General features: G+C 39.6%; 1 protein-coding gene across 2 annotated transcripts in view; it reads left to right on the forward strand.

Moving 5' to 3' along the window:
* KLHL32 (kelch like family member 32) overlaps nucleotides 1–19,187 on the forward strand; it is a 336,425-nt gene extending 317,238 nt beyond the window's left edge. For both annotated transcript variants that reach the window (XM_007484347.2, XM_007484349.3), the window contains 2 exons: nucleotides 854–948; nucleotides 14,359–19,187. In XM_007484347.2, the coding sequence (XP_007484409.1) occupies nucleotides 854–948; nucleotides 14,359–14,520 (257 nt within the window). In that variant the 3' untranslated portion in view covers nucleotides 14,521–19,187. The remainder of the gene's footprint in view (nucleotides 1–853; nucleotides 949–14,358) is intronic.
* The last annotated feature ends 3,873 nt before the right edge of the window (nucleotides 19,188–23,060 follow it).

Raw genomic sequence — 23,060 nt, forward strand, 5'->3', positions numbered from 1 at the left:
AAGCCTGTGATATCTGTACATTATATCTGTGTATATGTATTTATTAGAATCCTTTTATTTTGTTTAATATTTAATATTCAAAATTGAAATATTTGGTAAGCGATAGGAATGACTTTTTTCATTCAGACTTCAGTCAGTCCATCAACACACATTTAATAAATAGCTCCTGAGCATCAAGCACTGGACTAGTTGTTTAGGACATCTCTTCTCTCGAGGAGTTTACGTCTTTGAGGCTAGGAGACACATCCTAAAAATGAATGTGTTTTCTTCCATTTGCATGTTCAGGAGACATTCCACATCTCAAAGATGTGACATAATATTATTGATTATTCACACTTAGGGGTTGCTTTACAGTTTACAAAGGGGTTTCCTCACTGAAAATATTATTACCTTTATTTTATAGAAGAGGAGGCTGAGAGATGGGGTCTCGCCAGAATTAATACATGGCAGAGACAAAGCTCAGACTCGGGCCCCCTGCTAACAGCCCAGTCCTTTTCCCTTCATGACTTTGATCAGTACCAATATAAATCGGTGGCATATAACATATGCCTTTAATTAGATGGAAGCCTCTACTAAAATTCATTTTAATAAATCATCTTCCTAATGGCTTATCATCCTTCTTTGCCTCATTTTGGATCCTCATATCACCACACAGCTGGTTACTCTGGAGCTTAGTGTGCCCACAATGGTTCTACTCTCTACTCCATGGGAGACAGGGATACATCAGTTGTCAGCGGTTGCCACTATTTCTATTAAATCCACAAGCATGAAGAAATTGCATCTCTCGGTGCCAAAAGGGTTAATTAAAACATGCAGGTGGTGTCCCCCCCCCCTTCTTCCTTTTTTGCTTTAGGTCAAAACGAATCCGGAGTTGCTGTCCATAATGGAAGAATATATTTAGTTGGTGGCTATTCGATTTGGACAAATGAGCCTCTGGCATGTATCCAGGTGGGTAGTTGAGGTTCCTTTTGAAGTCTCTTCAAGTGGTTCAGAAAGGTTACATTTTTTTTTTTTGCAATGCTGTTACTGAATGAGGAAAAAGCATTTGAATGAAGAGAGGTATTTTGTGTGTGTGTATGCATGCATGCATGTGCCCTTTATTCACTCACTGAGCAGAGAACCTTGGTTGGATGTTGAAAATTTTATGTATTAAGAGAATTAAGAAAATGTATTTATTAAGAGAATTAAGAAAATAAAATATTAAAAAAAGGATATGAGCTGGCAGTTCTCAGAAGAAGACAAACCAAACTCTCAAAAATCAGAAACAATAAAAGATTTACAAGTTTAAAAATGAGAATTAAGATAATTTATTAAGATGGAATTATATTTATTAAGATAATTAAGAAAATGTATTTATTGAGAGAATGAGAATTTTTAAAATGAGAATTAAGATAATTTATTAAGAGAACGTTTTATTTATTAAGAGAATTTAAGACAATGTCCCTGCAAAAAAAGATTAAAAAAAAAAAGATGGGAATGAGTTGGGATAAACACATATATTCAGGAGAGGGAGCCCCTCATTCCTGTTTTAAAATAACAAAAAAGAAAACTTTTTTGTAATAGCTTAAAAACATTCACTCTCCTCTGATGCATTTTTCATTTTCTGTTTTCCAAATATCAGAACTGAAAATAACAGCTCTCTTCATTTTAAGGCTTGGACCTTCCCATTGTTGTTGGCCACAAAGCCAACTTTACTGTCTGGCACACCGTTCTCAGAGCTGTTCTGAGCAGCAAGTGGTTTGTCATTGGGCAGCCCGTCCCAAAGCAGCGCTGGCACGGGCTGACTTGAGCGGCTCAGCCCCAGCACAGCGCTCAGCGTGCCTTTGGAAAGCGTCCTAGATGCCAGTGATTTCCTCAGACAGGACCTGGTTTTAAAATGTTTTTGGCCATAATTTTATATTTCTAGCGTATGTGTTGTCGGACTGGGTGACAGCCCCCCCCCCGCCCCCCCCGGACCCTGTTTAAAGGAGGAATATTTTGCTGGAGTGATGATGGCAAGGTGATTTGACACGAGGGAATGAGGGAAGAGACTCTGTTCTCCTAGGCATATAAACGACGCTGGAGTCAACTGATAGCTGCCACAGTGCAAGACATCAGCCCAGTGGGAAGCTCCCTGATTGGAGCGTTTATATTCTTTCCTGCACAAATTAGCCGTTCTGTTTAGTGCGAGCAATCTGTGTCAGTTGTCTGTGGTTTCCAAGCCTATGAGGAATTGCCATCTGGACATGGTTGGGGAGCTTCGAGGGGCTGCAAAATGAGCTTTCCTGGGACGTTTTATCCAGCTGATGGGAGAAAAGGGTTTGCTTTTGTTTAGGTGACACTTCATCAAGTTGCAGACTTTTTTCTTCCAAGGAGGTTGTAGGTCTCTTCTCTTTCAAGCCTGCCCTCAGTGAGCTTTGGAGAATCTTTTAAGACTTTCTGGAGGGAAAGGAAAGGAAGGGAGGGACAACCTTTCAAATGTGTAAATATCGGCAACATCTTTGGGGAGAGAGAATGATGTGCAAACCAAGGAGGCATTTTTATAACCAATTGGGATTTTTTAAGCAACTTTCCATCTGACCTCTTTCCTGGTATAGTACAATCTTCCATCTTTATCCCTCCATAACCAGGCCAGAATTCCAGCATTTCTTGTCTTGGCCACCAGGTAGGAGGAGGAGGTGATTATGTACCTTGTTGCACCTTTTCCCTCACTCGATTTTCTATTTCTTTCTCAGCGATTAATAATTAAATCAATTTTTACCCTAGCTACCATGAAAGCATTATTTAACATATAGTACATGCATGTATATGCATGTAGATATCACACATGTGTACATATGAGTACATGTATACATATTGTATATATGAACACCTAAATGTACATGAATAAATGTACTCACACATATAACCTGTAGCTTAGTTTACACTCTTTGCAATTCAGAATCAGAGGTTGTATATGAGAAAGCTTTCTTCCCGAGCCCCCACTCACACCTACTCTCCTATTTCCTTTTCCTGCTCTACAATATCCCTTGAATCATATCCTAGAGTTAACAAATTCTCCTAGAAATTACTTTGTATATATTTTGAATTTAATGTTCTAATCACATATTGTTTCCCCTAAGAATGTAATCTTCTTGAAAGCAGGAATGGCTTCATTTTGTCTTTGTATCTTTCATCCCTAGCATAATGCTTGGCATCTAGAAGGCGCTTTAAAATATGAGTCGAGTGAATTTCATCTAACTTATGCTTATGTATGGCAATATACTGCAGCCCTTTTATTACCAATTTCCACTACCCTTTGGGTGACATCATACAAATTTGATTTCACAGAAAACGGGGTGTTTCATGATTCATAGCCATATGCCATCCTTAGAATATTGGTGTTAAAGAAATGAGACGTTTTATTTTTAGGTAAAGGCTTGGGGTTAATGAAAGTGCTGTGCACTTTCTCAAATATTTTTCAGCCAACCTTTTCCCCCCTTTTTATTCAATTTTGGAACAATAATCCATTGTCCACTTGAAGTGTCTATACAACATTTATCACTCCCCTCTGTGCATCCAACTTACAGTCTGGAAAATGGCATTGTTCACTTGGTTTTTGCTGTGCGGATAGGATAGCAATCGTGCCTGTAAAGTCATATAAAAATGTACATTTTTCTGTGGACAAAAGTTTCTTGAGCAATTATGAATTGATGCATTAGCATAGTGCCATCTGTAAACAGGGACATTATATGTGGGGAATCTCTTTTTATTTTGAACTGTATACATCCTTTATGAGATTGGCAAACACCTTTGGGGAGCCTCCTTCCCTATACTTAATTCATTTATTTATATTAATAACCCAAAGATTGTTTTTTTAAAAAGTCATCTTTTGCTCAAAGTCTGAAGGTGTCAGGTATTATTCTGTCATGCGTGATACCTTTTTAGAAGACAGTCTTTAATGTTACGTTAAAGAAACCTTGAGCAATGAGTGAAATGCTTTTCAGATGAAGCAGAGACGGCTTCCTCTTTGCCTTTGTATCTTTAGTGCCTAGCACAGTGCCTGGCATCTAGCAGTCCCCTGTTGATTGATTAATATATGTGTAAAATATTCTCATAAAGATTTTGTAGAGATGTGGAAGTAGGCATGTCCCTTGTTACTTTGACAGATTTGTGATCTCATTAGTGTGGATACTTTCTACAAAAATGCAGATTATTACCTTCCATCCCTGCCTAGTCTGTGCAATTCTTGTCCATGTTCTTGTTTAAATTCCCCACAGAGGGTTCACCCACATGTTGGAGGCCTTCCACTAGATCTCATGACATTGTGTGAATACTAATATTCATTTCTCTCACTCATTATGCCATTGGCTCACTTCCTCCTCTGGTCACACATGGGTTGGAAATTCTTGATCTCATTTATGTTTTCTTCTTTTTTTGGTAATAATGTTCATGATATTTTCCTAGTCATTGGTATCTTCCCATCTTTCAGATATCTTGAAATTTGATGAACCTAATGCCCTCAAAATTGTTTTGTCTTTGTGACAGATCTGTTCATTTAAAAAAATTGAGTTCTGAATATTCTCCCTCCTGTCCCTCTTCCACCCACCAAAAAAGGAAAGTAATATGATAGCAATTGTATATATGGTCATAAATATTTTCAGATTAGCCATGTTGCAAAAAAAAAAAAGCAAAAAACATAAAAAAGTGAAAAAAAAGTAGCTTTTCATCTACATTCAGAGTTTATCAGTTCTCTCCCTGGAGGTGGCTAACTTTTTTTGTTTTTATGGGTACTTTGGAATTGTTTTGAATCATTGCATTGATTTGAGTCACTAAGTCTTTCACAGCTGATCATTCTTACAGTATTGCTGTTAGTCCAATGTTCTTCTTTGGGTTTTGCTCCCTTCACTTTGTATCAGTACATAGAAATCTTGCCAACTTTTCCTGAAACCACCCTATTCATCACTTCTTATAGCACAGCAGTATTCCATCGCCAGCACACACACAGCTGGCTCAGCCATTCCCCAATCGATGGACATCCCTCAATTTCTAATTCTTTGTCATCACTAAAAGCTAAACATTGTTGTACATACAGGTGTTTTCCCCTTTGATTTGATCCCTTTGGGATACAGACCTCGTGCTCGTGTTTGTGCTTTGTTTAGAAGAGGGCCCTGAAATCGTGGCTGATGCTTTGACTTGTGCGTGAATCGGATTTGAGTGAAATAGTCACACAAAATCGTCAGCCTCACTCTCTCTTCCAAATCGTGGAAGGCCGGTGGCAGGACAGAAGGCAGAATGACAGTGGATAGTTCAGGAGTCCGTGGATGATGGGGTCATCTTTGTGCCTGACTGCGCTCTAAGTCCCTTCACAGTGCCTGCTGCAGCCACGCGCATCCCTTTGGAACAAATTGTTCTCTTTTGCCCTTTCTGCCGGGCGAAGTCTTCCCAGATGTGGAATAGACATTCTCCTAATTCACAACGGGTTTGAGGGCTGGCACTTCCCTTCACAGTGGTTTTACCGGGCTGTAACTGCTGCATGTGCTGTGACTTCTTGGAGCCACAGGTGCAAGTTGGGTGCCAGGTAGACACTATAGAGACTGATGAGCAGCTCTGAAAAAGGCGAGAGGTGCTAGTCCCCCAATACCCTGCCAACCCTTCCTAGTAGGGGAATTGCTGGGTCAAAGGGCATGCGGTTTTATAGCCTTTGGGCATAATTCTAATGTGTTCTCTGGAATGGTTGGACCAGTTCTCAACTTTGTCATTCATTCATTTTCCAGCTTTTTTTAGTTCTAAGTCAAATTCATTGATCTGCTTTTTTACATTTCCCTCCATCTTAGTTTTTAAATCTCTCTCTGTCTCTGTCTCTCTCTGTCTCTGTCTCTGTCCCTCTCTGTCCCTCTCTGTCTCTGTCTCTCTCTGTCTCTCTTTCTCTCTGTCTCTGTCTCCTTCACTCTGTCTCTGTCTCTGTCTCTGCCTCTCTGTCTGTCTGTCTGTCTCTCTCTGTCTCTCTCTGTCTCTCTGTCTCTCTGCCTCTCTGTCTCTCTCTCTGTCTCTATCTTCTCTCTGCCTCTCTGTCCCCCTCTGTCTCTATCTCTCTCTGTCTCTCTCTGTCTCTGCCTCTCTGTCTGTCTGTCTCTCTCTGTCTCTATCTCTGTCTCTCTGTCTCTATCTCTCTCTGTCTCTCTGTCTCTCTCTGTCTCTCTCTCTGCCTCTCTCTCTGCCTCTCTCTCTGCCTCTCTCTCTGTCTCTATCTCTCTCTGTCTCTGCCTCTCTGTCTGTCTGTCTGTCTGTCTCTCTCTGTCTCTGTCTCTATCTCTCTCTCTGTCTCTCTGTCTCTATCTCTCTCTCTCTCCGTCTCTCTGTCTCTATCTCTCTCTGTCTCTCTGTCTCTCTGCCTCTCTGTCTCTCTCTCTGTCTCTATCTTCTCTCTGTCTCTTTCTCTGTCCGCCTCTGCCTCTCTCTCTGTCTGTCTCTCTGTCTGTCTCTCTGTCTGTCTCTATCTCTCTCTGTCTCTCTCTGCCTCTCTGTCTCTCTCTCTGTCTCTGTCTCTGTCTCTCTCTCTCTCTCTCTCTCTCTCTCTCTCTCTCTCTCTCTCTCTCTTTCTGTCTCTCTCGCTCTCTCTTTCTGTCTCTCTCTCTCTTTCTGTCTCTCTCTCTCTCTCTCTCTCTCTCTCTCTCTCTCTCTCTCTCTCTCTCTCTCTCTCTCTCTCTGTCTCCCTCCCTCCCTCCTCAGATTTTGTTTTCCTTCTGACCACTGTGCCAAGCCTCAGCTTTGGAACACTTTCACAGCTGCCTTTGCCCCTACACCGGTGCTGTTGAACAATGGTGGCAAAAACCAAACCTTAACAGTTCTGAATGCACTGCAGATTTATGCTACAGAACCTCAACTGGGCCCTCACCATTCTGAGACAACACTACTAGATCTCCCTTATCGAGTCGCTCTCCTCTTCTCCACAGGGACTCTCCATAACGTTCCATCCCGCTTCGACTTCTCATGCTGCCTCTCCCCGTAAGTGTGCCCATTCTCTACGACCTCCCTCTTTTCCCTTCTTTTCGCCTCTTCCTCTGTCTCCTTTTGCCATTTTCTCCTCTTTTGTCCCTTTCTCATGAAATGAAATGGCCTTCCTCCTTCCTGAGCCTCCTCTTTGCTCAAGTGATCCCGACAGACTGCCCTTCTGTTCTCCCCACTCCTTCACTGATGCCCAGTCTTTCCACATGCACTGGTGCATTGCCTACCAAGTACAACATGCCCGTATCTCTCCTAAGCTAAAATAAACCTTCACCCGCCTCTTCCGTCCCTGCTAATTGTCACCCTTTAGCTCGTGTGCCCTGTGCCCACGCTCCTCCGGGAGGACCAGCGCAGGAGGCGCCTCTGCGTTCTCCCTTCTTATTCTTAACCCTGCCTCCACAACCTGCCTTCTGACCTCATTCCACCCGCGCCATTCTGTCCAGAGTTCCCAACGATCACCGAGTTGCTAAATCCAGGGACCGTTTCTTAATTTTTATTCCTCCTGACCCCTTTGTAGGCCGACACCGCTGATCACTCTCTCCTTGGTATTCTTCTCTCCTGGTTCCTGCGACCCGCCAGGCCACTGCTCTGTCTCCTTTGCTGGCATCTTGCAGATCTCCCTCTCAGGGCAGAAACCCTTCAGGGTCCTTCCCTGCTCCGCCTCTGTTCTCCCTCTAGCTTACTTATTGATGTCATCAGCTCCCACACACTTCCATCTCTCCCCGGGTGATTCTCAGATCTACCTTTCCTGCCCCATCTCTGCGCTGACCACTGATCTCACATCCGCAACCGCCTTTCAGACAGAGCAGGCACTTAATAACTGTGTGACTGATTGCTTTCATTTGTCCTGTCCGCGTGAAATGGAATATTCTAAGGAGAGAGCCAAATCTGAAACAGAATTGAGTTGGGTCGGTTCCAAAGGGCAACAAAAAATGGCTAGATTTTTGATCAGATGACCATTTCTAGGACAGTGACCTAGTAATTTAGCTTCTTAATATCCTTAATATTTTATTAAAATAATTATATAGAATTAATATTATTAATAATCTTAATATAGTAATAATAATTATTATAGTATTTCTATTTAGACTATACAATATGTAATATTTATAAATATTAATATAATCAGATTATATAAATTCCAGAAAATTATATTTATGAAACATTATAAATATAAATCTATACAAATATTATATAATATACCCTCCTTATATGTTATTATTAATATAAATAATATTAATTATTGGTCTTAATATTCTTACTATTATAAATGGAGAGGACTAGATTAGAGAGCTATTAAGCCCCTTTCAAACCTACATTTTAAATCCTATGATGTTTAATTTTTCCTTCCTCTTCGATCACTCCCCAATTTTAATGCCAGTCCAACCAGACTGACCAAATGATCTGATCCGGGAAATCCACACCTTCTCAGTTCTCAGACAGGCACGTGCCTCCCATGAGTCAGAGTCAGAAGGCACCCTGTGCCTCACCTGACCTAGAACAGGCTGCATTCAGTGGGCAGGCGTGAAAGGACTCACCGGAACTAGTCAGCTCTTAAAATCTTGGCTTGGGCCTATTTTTAATGCAACCACAGGACACATTTGGGAAATGAAGGTTCCTGATGGATGTGCAAGGGCTATTGTTTATTTTTACACAGGCACAGCGAATATTTGGCATGCAGCGTTGATTCTAATCCACTTTGCCATGTATGGAGAATAACGTGAGGGGAGCAGCTGTATACGTGTGCTAGTGATTAGTCTGTATTTCCAGCTCACCTCTACTGTTCTTCATTTAGTATTATCTCCTTTTGGCGAAGGGAAGCTCTGCCAAGTTGGCAACACCTCCATACAGATGCCTTTCTCTCTCTCTCTCTCTTTCTCTCTCTTTTTGGCCAGCTGATAAGGAAGGGTGTTTTTGGGGGGGGAAAAATGCCAACTCTTCTTTTCCGATGCTCATAGATTAAATGCACTACATCTGCTTAACATATGCAGTCTCTGTTGGCCCAGAGAGTCAGACAAAGGGTCTCTGGCTGATTACCTGACTTAACTGGTATTTTCTCTTTTAACTCTGTATTCTGACATATTTCTGCCTGAGTGGCCTTCAGTCCTTCCTCTCCCTGAGAGGTGCCTTCTGGAGAGATAAATGACAACCCCAGCAAGGCTCTGTGCAAATGAATGGAGGAGAGGTCTCCCTCTATTTGTAAAATCTAGCCAAGGTATTAATAAGTAGCTTCATTTCTAAAGGGGAAAAAAAGGCCAAATAAGGTGTGCCAAATCCTGCCATTGCTTCCACACCTCCAGGAACTCATCTTGCTCCAGATGATGGGGGGTGGGGGGGGAGCGTAGCCTACTTGGCATGAGAAGAACACATTTCTTTATTTGCTTTCATGGAAACTTCAGACTCACAAAAGCGACTTCCTCCCTTATGGAGTAATTGAAATCCCTTCCAATTTCCCTCCCTCCCTCCCCTTTGGCGTCAGAGCACTAGCAGCCCTAAAGGTGTAGGCGTTGCGCCCTGCACCCACTGGTGACCAGTTGATGTTCATTGGACAGGGATGACCAGAAGCTAGTTTGGCAAGACTATGGGACAGTGAGATTAGAGGAGGGAAGGATCCATTGTTTGGGGGTAACTTTGCCATGTGACAAAGGAAAGAGCATCAGCCTTGTTGCATCTTTTGTGGTATATGTTATTTGCTTAAAAATAGTTCTCCATTAGAGTGCGAGTTTCTGAAGGACACGGACTGTCTTTAATGCTTCTTTTTATCTTCAGTTCTTAACACAGGACCTGGCACGTAGTAGGTGCAGTACTTGATACTGTTATTATGGGATTGTTTAAGGGAAAGAGACAAGAGGGAAACATCTAAATATTTTAAGTTCATTGATGGTGAATGGAAGAGGAAGGAGGGTAACAAAGGAGAAGGAAAAGTTCTTAATCTTATCTCCAAACCTAAATTCCCTTAATACTATCCTAATGGCTAATGTATCTAGGCTAAATAAGTTAAGTTCCCCCCAAACAGAACCTCACAAAACAGAGATCCCAGAGGTAAAGTCCAAAGCAGACCCATCAGAGAAGTGATGGTTCTTCTTTGGTTCTTCTTGCCAGTTCAGCAGTTTTTCTCCTCTCAAACAGGTATCTCAAAAAGGGCCAGAAAACTTGTAGAAAGATGGAAATCACAGCTACTCCACAAGCTTTACCCAGAAGGCTCATTTCAGTTGGGACCTTAGAGTTTTGACCCAGGCTCTCATGTGATTGCATGTCACATGCTCCCTGTCAATTATTTTGCAGCAAGGAGTCTTTGCTTACTACAATACATGTTTATTTTTATTTTTATTTTTTATGATTAAGATATTTACATATTTATTTGAAGGGTTGAAGGAACAAGTTGAAAATTTCTAAGGAAAAAGTTTGCAACAGCCATAGCAGCAGTTGATACCTGTTTATTTATTGACTGACTCCATTCTGTTTCACAGAGTTCTTAGAAATTCTGCCAATTTAATACATTCAGGGAAGAGGGATTCATAGCACATGTAAAACATAAATTATGTTACTTACCATCTTGGGGATGGAGGAGGAGGAGGAGAGATCATGGATCTCAAAATGTCAGAAAAGAGTTATCAAAATTTGTATCTGCATCTGTATCTGTATCTAAATCTGTGATTTAGAAAAATATAATAATTTTTTTAAAAAAGAGAAGAGGGATGAAACAAATGTGAATAACCACAGATCATGTAGATGTTAAAATGGAATGGATAGAGAAAAATAATATGTGTTGCAAAGTATTATTAAATCTATTATAAAAACTTGTTTCTTACCCTATATGAAATTCAGTTGAAATATAATTTTTTTCTGGTAGAATTCTACCTCAAAGGAATATCTTTCTCCCATGAATAAAATCAAATAAAGGCACAAAATTCCAAATTGAGAACCTCTGATTTGTAAGAATGAAAATTAAGAGGCTGACAATAAATTGATAATTTTATTAATCAAAAGTAGTAGGGGGAAAGGGTGGAAAAAATAGGAGAGCAATATCAAAGGTACTTTCCTTATTGCTCCATTTAGCTTGTGGCCACCTTTAGGGTCCCCTAGTCACAGGGAAGTCCAGTCAGCAACAAACAAAGAAGAAAAGAAAGCGAAATCTGCTCTTACTTCAGTTTACAAAACCTATTCTCTGCCTACTAACACACACATCAAGTCTTGGGAGCCAACTATGGCTATCTATTTTGCCTGGTACAGGGGGCATTGCTCTGTCCCCAGTCTCATGATCTCTTGACTCTATTGCTGCCTTTTTCTGGCTGCCATTCTATCCTTGTGACTCAGTTTACTCAAGGATTTCCTTAACACAGTAGAGTTCAGGCCTCAGTGCAGTTAGTTGATAGGAGTTGATGTCACCTGTACATCCTCAGACGGGGAAAGGGTAAATCTCCTCACCTGGATTTTCTAGGAGATTAACATGTCAGGTCTTCCCAATGACTCATTCTACATATCCAGTCTATACATTTAAAGATTCTCTTACTAGAGGTATATAAAATATTGTGCCTTACATAAAGGGAAATACAATAATTTGGGTGATAAGAACAGAAAAAAGAAGAAAGAAAAAAATGATTGTTAGACTCATTGAAAAAAGTTAACATTCAGAATAAAGGATAGGTGTAACCCCCTTGAGCTCTGTTCATTATATCCCAAAGTTGCCTCTGGATCTCTTAATGTAGTATGTGACTCCTATAAGCATCCTTATGGTATCTTCTCCAGAAGATCCACTTTTTTGATTTGGGGTGTTGGTGATTTTCTTTTCCTAAAATTGCTTTTAAAGATCTTAAACCTTGGATTTTAGGATAATTATACAACCATTTTTCATCCATGCTGTTTATTTCATAATGCATATACTTCCTAATACTTCTATCCTAGGATGGGCTCAGCAATAGAGGAAGATATTTAAGACAATACCCTTGAAGTTGATTTGTCCTAGCCTGTCAATCCAGCAGCATGCCTATAGCCGCAGTCTTTTTTTTTCTTTTTTCTTTTTTTTTAAGTTAGCAGCTACATGACCATTAATTTTAGCTGTTTGGTCCCAGAGGTGATGCAATCTCTTTAAATGAAATTAGGAGTAGATTATAATGGTTTACTGCTGAAACTGTGCCAGTCCCCAAGTCCACCTGTTTCAGGTCATGCCACTGAAGAACTTCTTAATGTTTCTTCTCTTCACCTTGTTTACAGTGCCCTTCTTCAAGCTCTTTAGGGCAGGGAAGCCACACTGGGGTGTTCACAACTCTGTGACCTATACTTTTGATTAGGCTACAGAGCCTCATTACTGTTGAGTAGCTCCTGCCCTCAATCTAGCATGGAAATGCCATTTAGGAGTTTCATGCATGCATTTTTTGATGGGTTTCTAGTTTTTTGGCCAAAGGCAGAAGTAGCAGAAATTAACATCACATTTCCATAAGTTCCAGAGAGATTCTCTAGTCCATGTTTATGTCAGAGAAAGCATTCTTCAAATGCCTCTAAGCAAGCCCCCATAAAAATAGGCTTCCATTAGTGAACACTCCTAACTTGGCTTTAATGTCACAGGTTTTCCCCATCTGTAGCTTCAAAGTCATTTTTGTCTTGCCTCCCCCCAAGTCTCATTTGTGGGAGGCAAAGGCTGAGATGGTTGTCTTGTGTCTTATTGACTACCATTAAGGAAACGGTGGAAAGATATACTCTTCATTTTGTTATGTGCTTGCTGAATTGCAAATCACATTTTTGTTGGGGGAGATAGGTTGAATGAAATATCTCTGATATTTCAATTAAATGAATTAATAAAATAATGAAATAAAATGAATTAATTAGGCATTAAAAAGGAAAACTGCTGGATCTATAGGCTAGGACAAAAAATAAAAAAAATATAAAATAATAATTGAAATAAATTTGTTGCAATTTTATCACAGATAAATATATTACAGACATAGTGTTCATATGAATTTGTGTTTAGGTGACACTACCACTTTGGAATTAGGCAACATGGTGTGTATGTTTTTCTATATGTACTATATATTTGTATATATTCCTACATACATATTCAATAGAATGCTACCTTTAGAGCCTAGAAAGCCTGAATCCAAATATCATTTTTTAAACTCTTACCTTCTGTCTTAGAATCAATTATTGGTTCCAAAGCAGAAGAGCAGTAAGTGCTAGGCAATGGGGGATAAGTGACTTGCACAAGGTCATCCAGCTAAGAAGTGTCTGAAGTCATATTTGAACCCTAAACCTGCTTCTAGCCTTGGCTCTCTATCCACTGAGCCACCCAATTGCCCCCATCAAATAACTACTTTTGACACTTTTTAGTTTTGTGACAGTGGGCAAAATATTTAATTTCTCTGAACTACAGGCAATTCTTTAAATCGTATTAAATTGGAGATAGACGTAATCTACTATGCCAGTACTGGTTAGATCACAATTCATTGAAATACTGATTATTATTATAGTAAAGCTTTCACATATGCTGATTCAGTGCTCATTTCAGCCTTATGAGGTAAGCAGGGCAGGTGACATGGCAACATGGATGAATAGTGGTCAGAGTGTTGGACTTAGAAATAGGAAGACTTGGGTTTAAATCTCATATTTGATGCTTACTAGCTGACTATAGACAAGTAATTTAACTTACCCAAACCTCAGTTTTCTCTTGTCTATAATGGGAATAATATCTATGGTATTTACCCTAAAGTTCTGTGTTTTGTTCATTTGTTTTCAGCTGTGTCCAACTTTTTACAACCCCATTTGGGATTTTCTTATCAAAGATAATGTAATGGTTTTGCCATTTCCTTCTCTGCTTATTTTACAGATGAGGAAACTGAGACCAACAGGGTGAAGTGACTTCCTCAGGGTCATACAGATAGTTCTCCAGCTCATTTTACAGATGAGGAAACTGAGGCCAACAGAGTAAAAATACTTGCCCAGGGTCACACGACTGGCTAGTATCTGGTCTTCATGAAGATGAGTCTTCCTGATTTCCAAGCTCAGGGCTCTATCTACTGAAACAAGGTTCATTAAAATGTCTTACAGCATTACATAAATGTCAGATCATCCTTATAATCATCATTATTGAGGAAAGAAAAGCTCAGAGAGGTCAAGGTATTTCCTGCCTTAACAGGAAGGGGTAGAGCTAAGATACTGATGGTCTCCTGAATCCATCCAATTTTCTTTTGATTATTCCTTGCTGCCTCTCAGGATGTTGGTGCATCAAAAGATGCTGAGGACCAATGCAATGTCTCCCAGGCCTGCTTGGTTAAAAATGTGGAGAATCAAGGGATGAACTCGGGTTCCTGTTGTGCTTAAATAAGATTTGCTCACCATGTGCAAACATTGGTGAGTAGAGTTTATTCTCCAAGTACTCAAGTGCTTTTGTCTTGGCAGGTGTTGGATGTGAGCCGAGAAGGCAAAGAAGAGGTGTTCTATGGACCTACCCTTCCTTTTGCTTCCAACGGGATAGCAGCATGCTTCCTTCCAGCTCCATATTTCACATGTCCTAACCTCCAAACCCTGCAAGTGCCTCATCACAGGATCGGCAACGTCTGAGCATCCCACATGGGCTCTCTTACAGAGGTCGAGTGTCGGAGGAGCGGAAAGGAAGAAAGTCACTGGAGCTGGACTCAGCCTGACTGTGGGCACAGAGAATGGAAGGAGTCAGTGCTCCATGCTTCCTTGTTTCGTTTTACACGTCTGTCTTAAATTCAGATACATATTAGTAAAAAAAAAAAGTTTTCTAAAATACATTATTGAAAAACTGTCAACTTTCTCTCCTTTATCACATGTCAACTTACCATATGGTACCCAGGAGTTTTGGGTTTTTTTTTAAAATAATGGTGTTGCTCAGTAACAACCTGTTACTTGCCTGTATGTGGCTCCACCTGTCTTAAATACATTCTCTACATATCCTTCCCAGCTAATGTTGTCCAGGATTATACAATACTATGTTAGCTGTGCAAATTTATTTCCTGCTAATGGAATCACTGATTCAACAAAATAATAGATCTTCAGTATTGGACTTTTTACCATTAAAAAAAAACCTACCCATCTCCATTCAGTAGAGACTCTGCATTACAGTATGATAAATTTTTAAATGTCATATTTTATTCAGGGTGGTCCAAGAATAATAGGATGGAAGAAGATTGGGGGAGAAAGGCAGAAAACTCTGAATTCTTACTCTATTTTACTTACTTTGTGACCGTGGGCAAAAATCATAACCTCTCTCAAATTTTCAGCTTCCTCCCTGTTTAAGCAGGATAATTATCTCCTCTTCCCATCCCAAAGGGATGTTTTGAAGATGAGACAAGCACTGTGAAGTGTTCTGACCTCATAAGGAAAAAAATATTCGTAAATCACAAGATATTATTGCCGTCTTCAGGATCATGCGGCTGAACAGAGAGAGTACAGATTCTTTCTTATGTTTAAAAATGTCCAGATGAAACTTGGAAAATATATACAAATCCCAAAATGAATAGCAGACAGCAATTAGGATGAAGAGAGTTTACTTACTCCATCTTTCTCTAACCTTGTACAAATCCTTGCCTCAAGTAATAACTATGAAACATCTCTCATTCAAACTCTGTGCAGTGAAAGATGACATTTAAAAGCTTAAAAAAATTAGTTTGCACTAATTACATACCATAAAGTGCTTTGACATAAATTTGAACCTGGAAAAGGCAGTTATAAGAATTTAAAAGTTTTCTTACTTTATTAAAGGTTATGTCAATCTTGAATACTTAGGGGATTCTTCTCCACCCTCTCCATCCATATTTTATTATTAATACTTTTAATAATGAATTAGAAATCTCTTTCTGGAACAGATTTGTAGCCTCTTTATTTAAAAAACAAACACTTCCTCCCACACCCACAAATTCTGCTATTCCAATACCATATTTGATGTGTAAATCCAATAGGTATAAAGGGAGAGTTTGTTTGATCTAATTATGAGCTAATTTGCCTTTATTGAGTTAAGATTTTACTATGACCCACTTTGTCCCCTGTATATTTTAATTGCTCCCCAGTCCAAGATAGGGCATTGACAATTTATGCACACGGATATTTCCTTCACACTCAAGTGAAGGGAGTCAGATATTTAATGAGTCAAACAACCCTCAATAATAGAAATTACTAAGTGCTGTCTGTTTCCTAAAAAATGCCAAAGCATTAAAAGAATTTTAAAATGAAAAGCCAGTTCTTACATATTCATCTTTTAAAAGGCATCAGATAGTAAAAGATCCACTAATTAGAATCTTGTTCTTGTGGGGTAGGGAGTGAGGGAAGAGGAAAAGCATGCCACATTGTAGAAAAGAACAACTCAAGTCAATGAGTATTTATTAAGGCCCTACTGTGTGCCTCTCATAAACACTGGGGATACAATGGTAGGTCAAAGGCCAGTCCCTCTCCTCAAGGAGCTCAGGCTAGTGGGAGATCAGGCTTGAGAGTGATGGTTTAGTTTTGTTGTTCTTTAAAAAATAAAAACTCCCAGAACGTCTCTGAGTGTCCTGAACAACACAGATGATGACTTACATGATCCCCAGGTAGTCACTAAAGAGAGATTTTGGGAGGATCACTTCAGTGGAAATTTAAACAAGATTCAAAAGAAAACAAAGCAAAAATACAAGAGCTGAGAAACAAAAGGGAGTCGGAGGTTAGCCTTCATTAATCAGGAATTCAACACATCACATCACAGCCAGGTTCCCAAGAATTGGAGCTCATTGAGGTTTTCCTCTAGGTGCCAGGTAGCACGTGGCTTCTTCACTCCCCCCTCTCCCCCAGCCCCAAGTCCCAGCAGATTTGCTGGAGGGATAACATGAATAACAATGGCATTTACTGACATTGTTTCAAATGATGGAGGGAGATGGCAGGTGGGGAGGCCAGCTTGTGCAGAAAAGGAAACCAGCCTAGGAAAATGGATAAATGCATCTAAAGACCAACAAATCTTTACCTCGGATCAAAACAAAGCAAAACCAAACCTTGTCTTCTGGGTAATGTCCATTTAAGGAATTAAATTTGCTTTCTATTGAATTTTAGGTAACTATTGATAGTCTTTCTTCTGGCTTTCAACATCTTTACAAAGAGCATCCAGCTCTTCCTGATAAATCCCCAAATTCCTGAAATAATATAATTGATAACTTTGTCTCTCATCCCAGAAGACTAATAGAGATTAAGCAAGTGGAAACAACCTTTGAAACAGTCACTTTGAAGGATGTGACCTCAGAAATGGACACTTTCCATTGAAAGGGTTTATTCATCTGAAACTCTTTCATCTCTGGCTTCCAGTGTGAGATTCCAAATAAAAAGGAAATTATAAAATTTGTGAAATCCTAGGGATTACATGATGTAAATAGTAAGCCTATGACCTCCCATGCATTATACATGAACTTCTTTATCATTTCAAAGTATTCTGTGGTTTTGCAGTTTTTGTTTTTGTTTTTTTGCTTAACATTTGAATCTGAACTGAAGCCAGCATAAGGTCAGCATCCAAAATCCTGTTTGTGAGGTCAAGAGAGAAAAGTCTCTGTCTAGTTCTCATATTTGAGAGACTTCAGAAACCTGGATGCATTTTATTTCTGAATATTTTCTTCAAAGCTCACCCTCATGAATAAAAATTCTTTCCTTCATTTGTTTGTTGGTTGGTCCATTCATTCATTCATTCATTCATTCATTCATTCCCTTCTGTTTCCCTCCTTCATTGTGTTTATTTCTTAACTACTGCAATAACTAGGCAATTATCAACCTACTTTTGCCTTAAACTTGACTGTACAACACGAAGAGTTACTGATCAAGGTTACCGTAGTTAAGGTCCAGTTCAGCTTTCATTCATGACTCAATTCAGAATTTATTACCAAAAGTGGATGAGGAATCAGCTTAGAAAAAATAGACACTGATGGTGTAGGCAAAGTTTTCTTACATATACACATTGGCGTCTTGTAAATTTAGGTTTAAAACAACCATATCGAAGATTTTCTACCAAAGCACAATTCATAAAGACAAGAGCAGGGACAATTACAATGAATCTTTTCATGAAGAAGAAACCATTTCTACTTTTGACCTCCTAATTCATGATCTGATCTGTGTTTTGCCAGTTGGTTGAACTAAAAAAAAAAAAAGATGATTGGGTTCTAATGCCTCTCGATCCATCATTCGAGCCAGAACGGTTCTGATCAGAAATGCCCATTTTGGGGAGGGGAGTCTTCTATTTCTTCCTTTGTGGATGCTTGTTTTTTGTACATGAAGTCCGTGGCTATAGATTTTGGGGAAATCCTATTTCCAAGAAATGAAATTGCTCCCTCCTGTAGAACTTGGTTGGGAGTTTCATGCAATAAATAACACAAAAGAAAACATGAGAAGTGGAATGAGTGGTATTTAGCAGACAGCAACCTGAAGTATGAGCAGAAAAGGGAAAGCACATGCACAGTTTTTCAGAAGCAATGTAGATGTGGATAGTTAAATCCACAAGAATTTATTAAGCACCTACTCTGAAGAACAACCACAATATCAGGCACTGTGCCTTGTAAAAATTAATTTATATCTAATAATAAAAATATTATATTTTATGAGGTTTATTAAGGATTATTAAAAATCAAGGATACAAAATAAAAACCATGTGCCCATGGCTGATTAGCCCATTCAAAATTCCGGTGCTTAGCTTACTTACTACATCATTGCAATGGAAGAGAAGAGCCTAGAAGAGCGTAGGAGGTGTTACTGCCAGTTAAATAAACACCAATTGTGATCTCACCAAAGGTGGAGAGTCAGGTGAGATTATAGGGAATTCTGGGAAATACCAAGGACTTCTGGGAATTGAAGTCTAGGGTTCAAATCTCCATTTTTACAGCCTGGCGGGGGCTACAAAGACAGGGTTAAAGAAAAGGTCAAAATTGGAAAATACTGTGTAGAAGGAACCTCCCCCATATTCTGTTCTACTCACCTATTTTTTTCCTGCCCAGGTAGAAAAAATTTTACCCCAAGAGAAACAAAATAAATAACAGGAAAACAAATTGTTCAAGGAGGAATTTATCTCAACTGTGGGTTAAACATTGACCATCCTTCTGTCTTCGTAAAGAAGGATTTTATTTCAAAGAGGCAAAGCCTGCCACAACTTTCATCCAATTATTTGGTTTTTATGGAAGTTTCTTAATTAGATGCTAATTAACATAGACCTTGAACCATAACTAAATCTGGATGTCTAATAAAATTCTGCTATTCATTCATCACCCTGAAGTGCTTGGCTGGTGTTTTATACTCTTCGTTTATATCATCATATGACTTGCATGGTTGAAACTTTCAGTGAAATTTATCCGTACCGGAAAGATGTCTCTTACTTTGGGCATACATAGCATCAGAAGACCAGATTCTATAGACTCTGACTGCTTTCTAACTCGTACTTCTGTTCAATAGATATCATTTTCCCACCGAATAATATAAAGGGAATTTTATAGTTAATTCAATTCCTCCCTGGTAAGAGTTAGGGAATGAGATAGTATAGAAAGGTTTTCCCTGTGCCTCATAATTGATTTCCTACGTGCTGCTTTCCCCCATATAACTTCATTCATTCTTCGTTTTCTGTGCAACCTTATCTAATGTGGAGAAACAGAAAGGGAGACTCAAAAAGTGACTGGCTAGAAAATTAAAAGAGACTCGCATAAAGCACGGAGATGGGAGTTGAGAAAACTTGAGTCTTAAATCCTCCCTCAGACTCGGACTACCTGTGGTCCTGGCCACGTCGCAATAGCTCTTTGCCTTTCAGAGGGAGTGAATCTATTTAATTTCCTCATCAGTAACATGATGAAGTTGGCTTCAATGGTACCTTCCAGCTCTGGATCTATGATCCTAAGATTCTTCCCCTACTTTGCTTTGGGGTCTCATTTGCTAGCAAAGGGGTGCTACTAAGCCACCTATGGGGTAATGTCAGGAAGGCTGGCCTCGGAACCCTTAGTAGCTGTGTGACTCTGGGCAAATCATTTAACTCCTGTGACTCAGTTTCCTTGTCTACAAAATGGGAATAATAGCACTTACACAGCAGGGTTGTTATGGGGATCAAATGAGAGCGAGATAAAGCACTTGGCACAATCCTTAATATAGAAAGTGCTATTTAAAATCTAGTTTGGTATTTTAAAAATTACTCTATTTACTTTGTTCCTTTGAGTTCTTGTGCTTTCCTGTTTTTTCTTTTTAGTTAATTTAGTTAATTTAATTTAGTTCATAACACATAGGAATTTTTTAAAGGGCAATTTCACAATTTTTTTCTAATTTTCACAAGGTTGGTTTATTGATTTTGAATAATAGGTTCCAACCACTCTAGCTCAGATGGGTGTGTAGCAAAAACAGACAGATTTATAGGATTTGAAAAAGGAAAATACCAAAGTTGACCTTGATGGAAGGCCCTGGTCCTAAGAATGTGTAAAGGAAGAATTTTAAGTCATTTGTTTTTAACTTTTTGGGGGTTTGTTTTTAACTTTTGAACAGCTGAATTTACCTGAAATTTATTGGCACAGTGGAATTAGTAATGAATAGCTTCTATTGAACCTTACCAAGTGGAGTCCAACGCTTCCTGATCCAATTGTTTGACATCAGAGATATCACAGAATATTGAAAAAACTATCTTAGAACTCCCACGTTCTTTAAAGGCAGTGTAGTAAGGTGGATAGAAAACTGGACTAGGCGTCCACAGGAACAGGGTTCAAATCCTTATTTGGAGACGTATTAGTTGTGTCACCCTAGCTGAGCCCCAAGCCATCTTTGTGCCTCAGTTTCCTCTTCTGTAAAACAAAGGGGTTGGATCTGACGGCTTCTGAGGTCTCAAAGTAATTTAAAAACGTAAGAAAATAAAGACAAACGTGGCTTACTTAAGCGAGTAAAATTTGAATCTTACGTTCAATCTCTACATTTTAATTGACTTCTTCTTCTGCATTACTTAATGCCCGAAAAGAAATGGTCATGTTTGGATTTCCATTTAAGGAAGTATCTGTGCTTGATGGAAAATGAATACAATGGAAAAGAACCTGGCGTTGGAAGCCCAGCTTTGCCTTTTACTACCTAAATGACTGTTGAGTCACAAAACTCCTTTGGGCCTCAGTTTCTTCCTCTGTCAAATGAGGGAAAAGGGTTAGACGACATCGGAGACGTCGGGATCCTCTGACTGTTCTCCAAAAGGAGATGATTTAGTTGGGGCAAATGAGGTAGAGATTCCGAGACCACCAGGGTCATTTTTGTGCCTCTTCAGGCCGTTTCGTTTATAAAAGTGCCAAAAGGAGCACGAGCGCCCCTACAGGACACGGGGGCTGGGAGGAGGGACGGCGGAGAATGCAGTTAGACCCTGAAGGACTTCTTCGGGTGGTGGGAGAGGAGATAGTCTGGGCTCCCCCAATGAGGTCCCTCCTGGGAGTTTGTGTGCGAGTGTGGGAAGAAGCGGGGCGGCACGTTTTTCTCTCATTTTCTGGGGAAGAAAACGCCGTGGAGATTGGCTGGGGAACAACAGAGAGGATGGAAGGAAAACAATCTGGAAATGGGCTCCTCCAAGGTGAGAGCTACCGTCGTCAGTACGTTAGAAGACAAGGCTGTGGAAAGAGACCGTGACAGGAAGAACGGCTCTTGCTAGGAAGTTACAAAGGGAGAATGGATAGGAATGGCCCGGTGCCTGGCCGCTGGCTGACGGGCAAGGAAGGAGCCACGGATGGAAAGAAGGCTGTGAGGCTGGTGTCAGTAGAGCGGTCAGCAATACTGAGAGTATGTGGGAGGGAAGGAGTTGTAAAGAAAGTGGAATAAATGGTTCAAGTCCATTCATTTGGGAAGTTTAGGAGTGAAAGGAGAAAATGTTCTTCCAGGAACGGAGGTGATGGTTCTACTGTATTCTGACCTCATCAGATCTCATTTGAGAAAGTGCCTTTAGTTCTAATGAACCCAACAGGATAGTAAAAGGTCCAACCTGTGTTCGCTGTGGTTCTATAACTGGTGGCCCGTTACTCTCCTTTTATTCTATTTTACTTGGTCCATGAATTCAACTACCATCTCTATGTAGATGATTGTTAAATGATTCAACCGTAATTTCATTTTTTTTACATTAAATGTATATTTTTTTTTCCTCCCCCAAAATACATTAAGCATTTTAGTGTGGATAAAGTATTTAGTCATTTTGCTTTTAAGAAAATTTAATTTTTAGACCAAAAAATACAAGAATTTCCCTCATTCATATATTCATTATACAAGAGGAAATTAAAGTTTTGATTTTAGCTTCCTGCATAGCAAATTTTAAAAGTGAAATCATTCAACCCTAACAATGGACAGAGCCTTATTGGGAATGTAATAGTGAGGATTCCTTGGTAGATGGGCGGACTAGACGGCTGTTGGAGGCTCTGCCAATTTCAGTCTCTTTGATTCTGTAAAACATAACTGGAATACAATGAAGATTATTTTCAAGATGAAGGACAGGCAGAGGCAGGTCTTTTTGGAAAGACCGTGGAACCGATTCAATATGGCAGCAGCCATCTTAGAGGCATCTGCTACAATGTAATGCTCACAGAGCTATGATTTTAACATCGTTTGTACTATTTCATCCTAGTGTGGCCACAACCTTCCGTTCCCAGAACATAGGGTGGCGGCACAAGTTCTTAGAGACACCACGAAACAGAACTGTCTTTTTGCCCGGATCTAGATCTAAGCGATCTATTTCAGGAATACATAAATACATATAAACACAAAGAAATAGACTAAAATACAGAAAAGAAATGCAATCAATAACAACTCTTTTTTTTTTAACATTCTGTTTTTATTTTTTTTGTTTTTTTTTTCAGATTGCTCTATTTTTTTTTATTTGTTCTTTTTTTTAATAGTATTTTATTTGATCATTTCCATGCATTTTTCATTAAAGACAAAGATCATTTTCTTTTCCTCCCTCCCACCCCCCGTGGCCGACGTGTGATTCCACTGGTATCATATGTGTTCTTGACTTGAACCCATTGCCATGTTGTTATTTCCCTTTCTACCCCCCTCCCTTCTAATTCCCTCCCTTATTTTCCCCTGTAGTCTTTTTAAAAATTCCCCCCCCCCACCCTCTCCCTCCCTTGTACTGCTTCCCTCCCCACCAGTCT

This window comes from Monodelphis domestica, chromosome 2 (genome assembly GCF_027887165.1).
Source record: "Monodelphis domestica isolate mMonDom1 chromosome 2, mMonDom1.pri, whole genome shotgun sequence".
Classification (NCBI taxonomy): Eukaryota; Metazoa; Chordata; class Mammalia; order Didelphimorphia; family Didelphidae; genus Monodelphis; species Monodelphis domestica.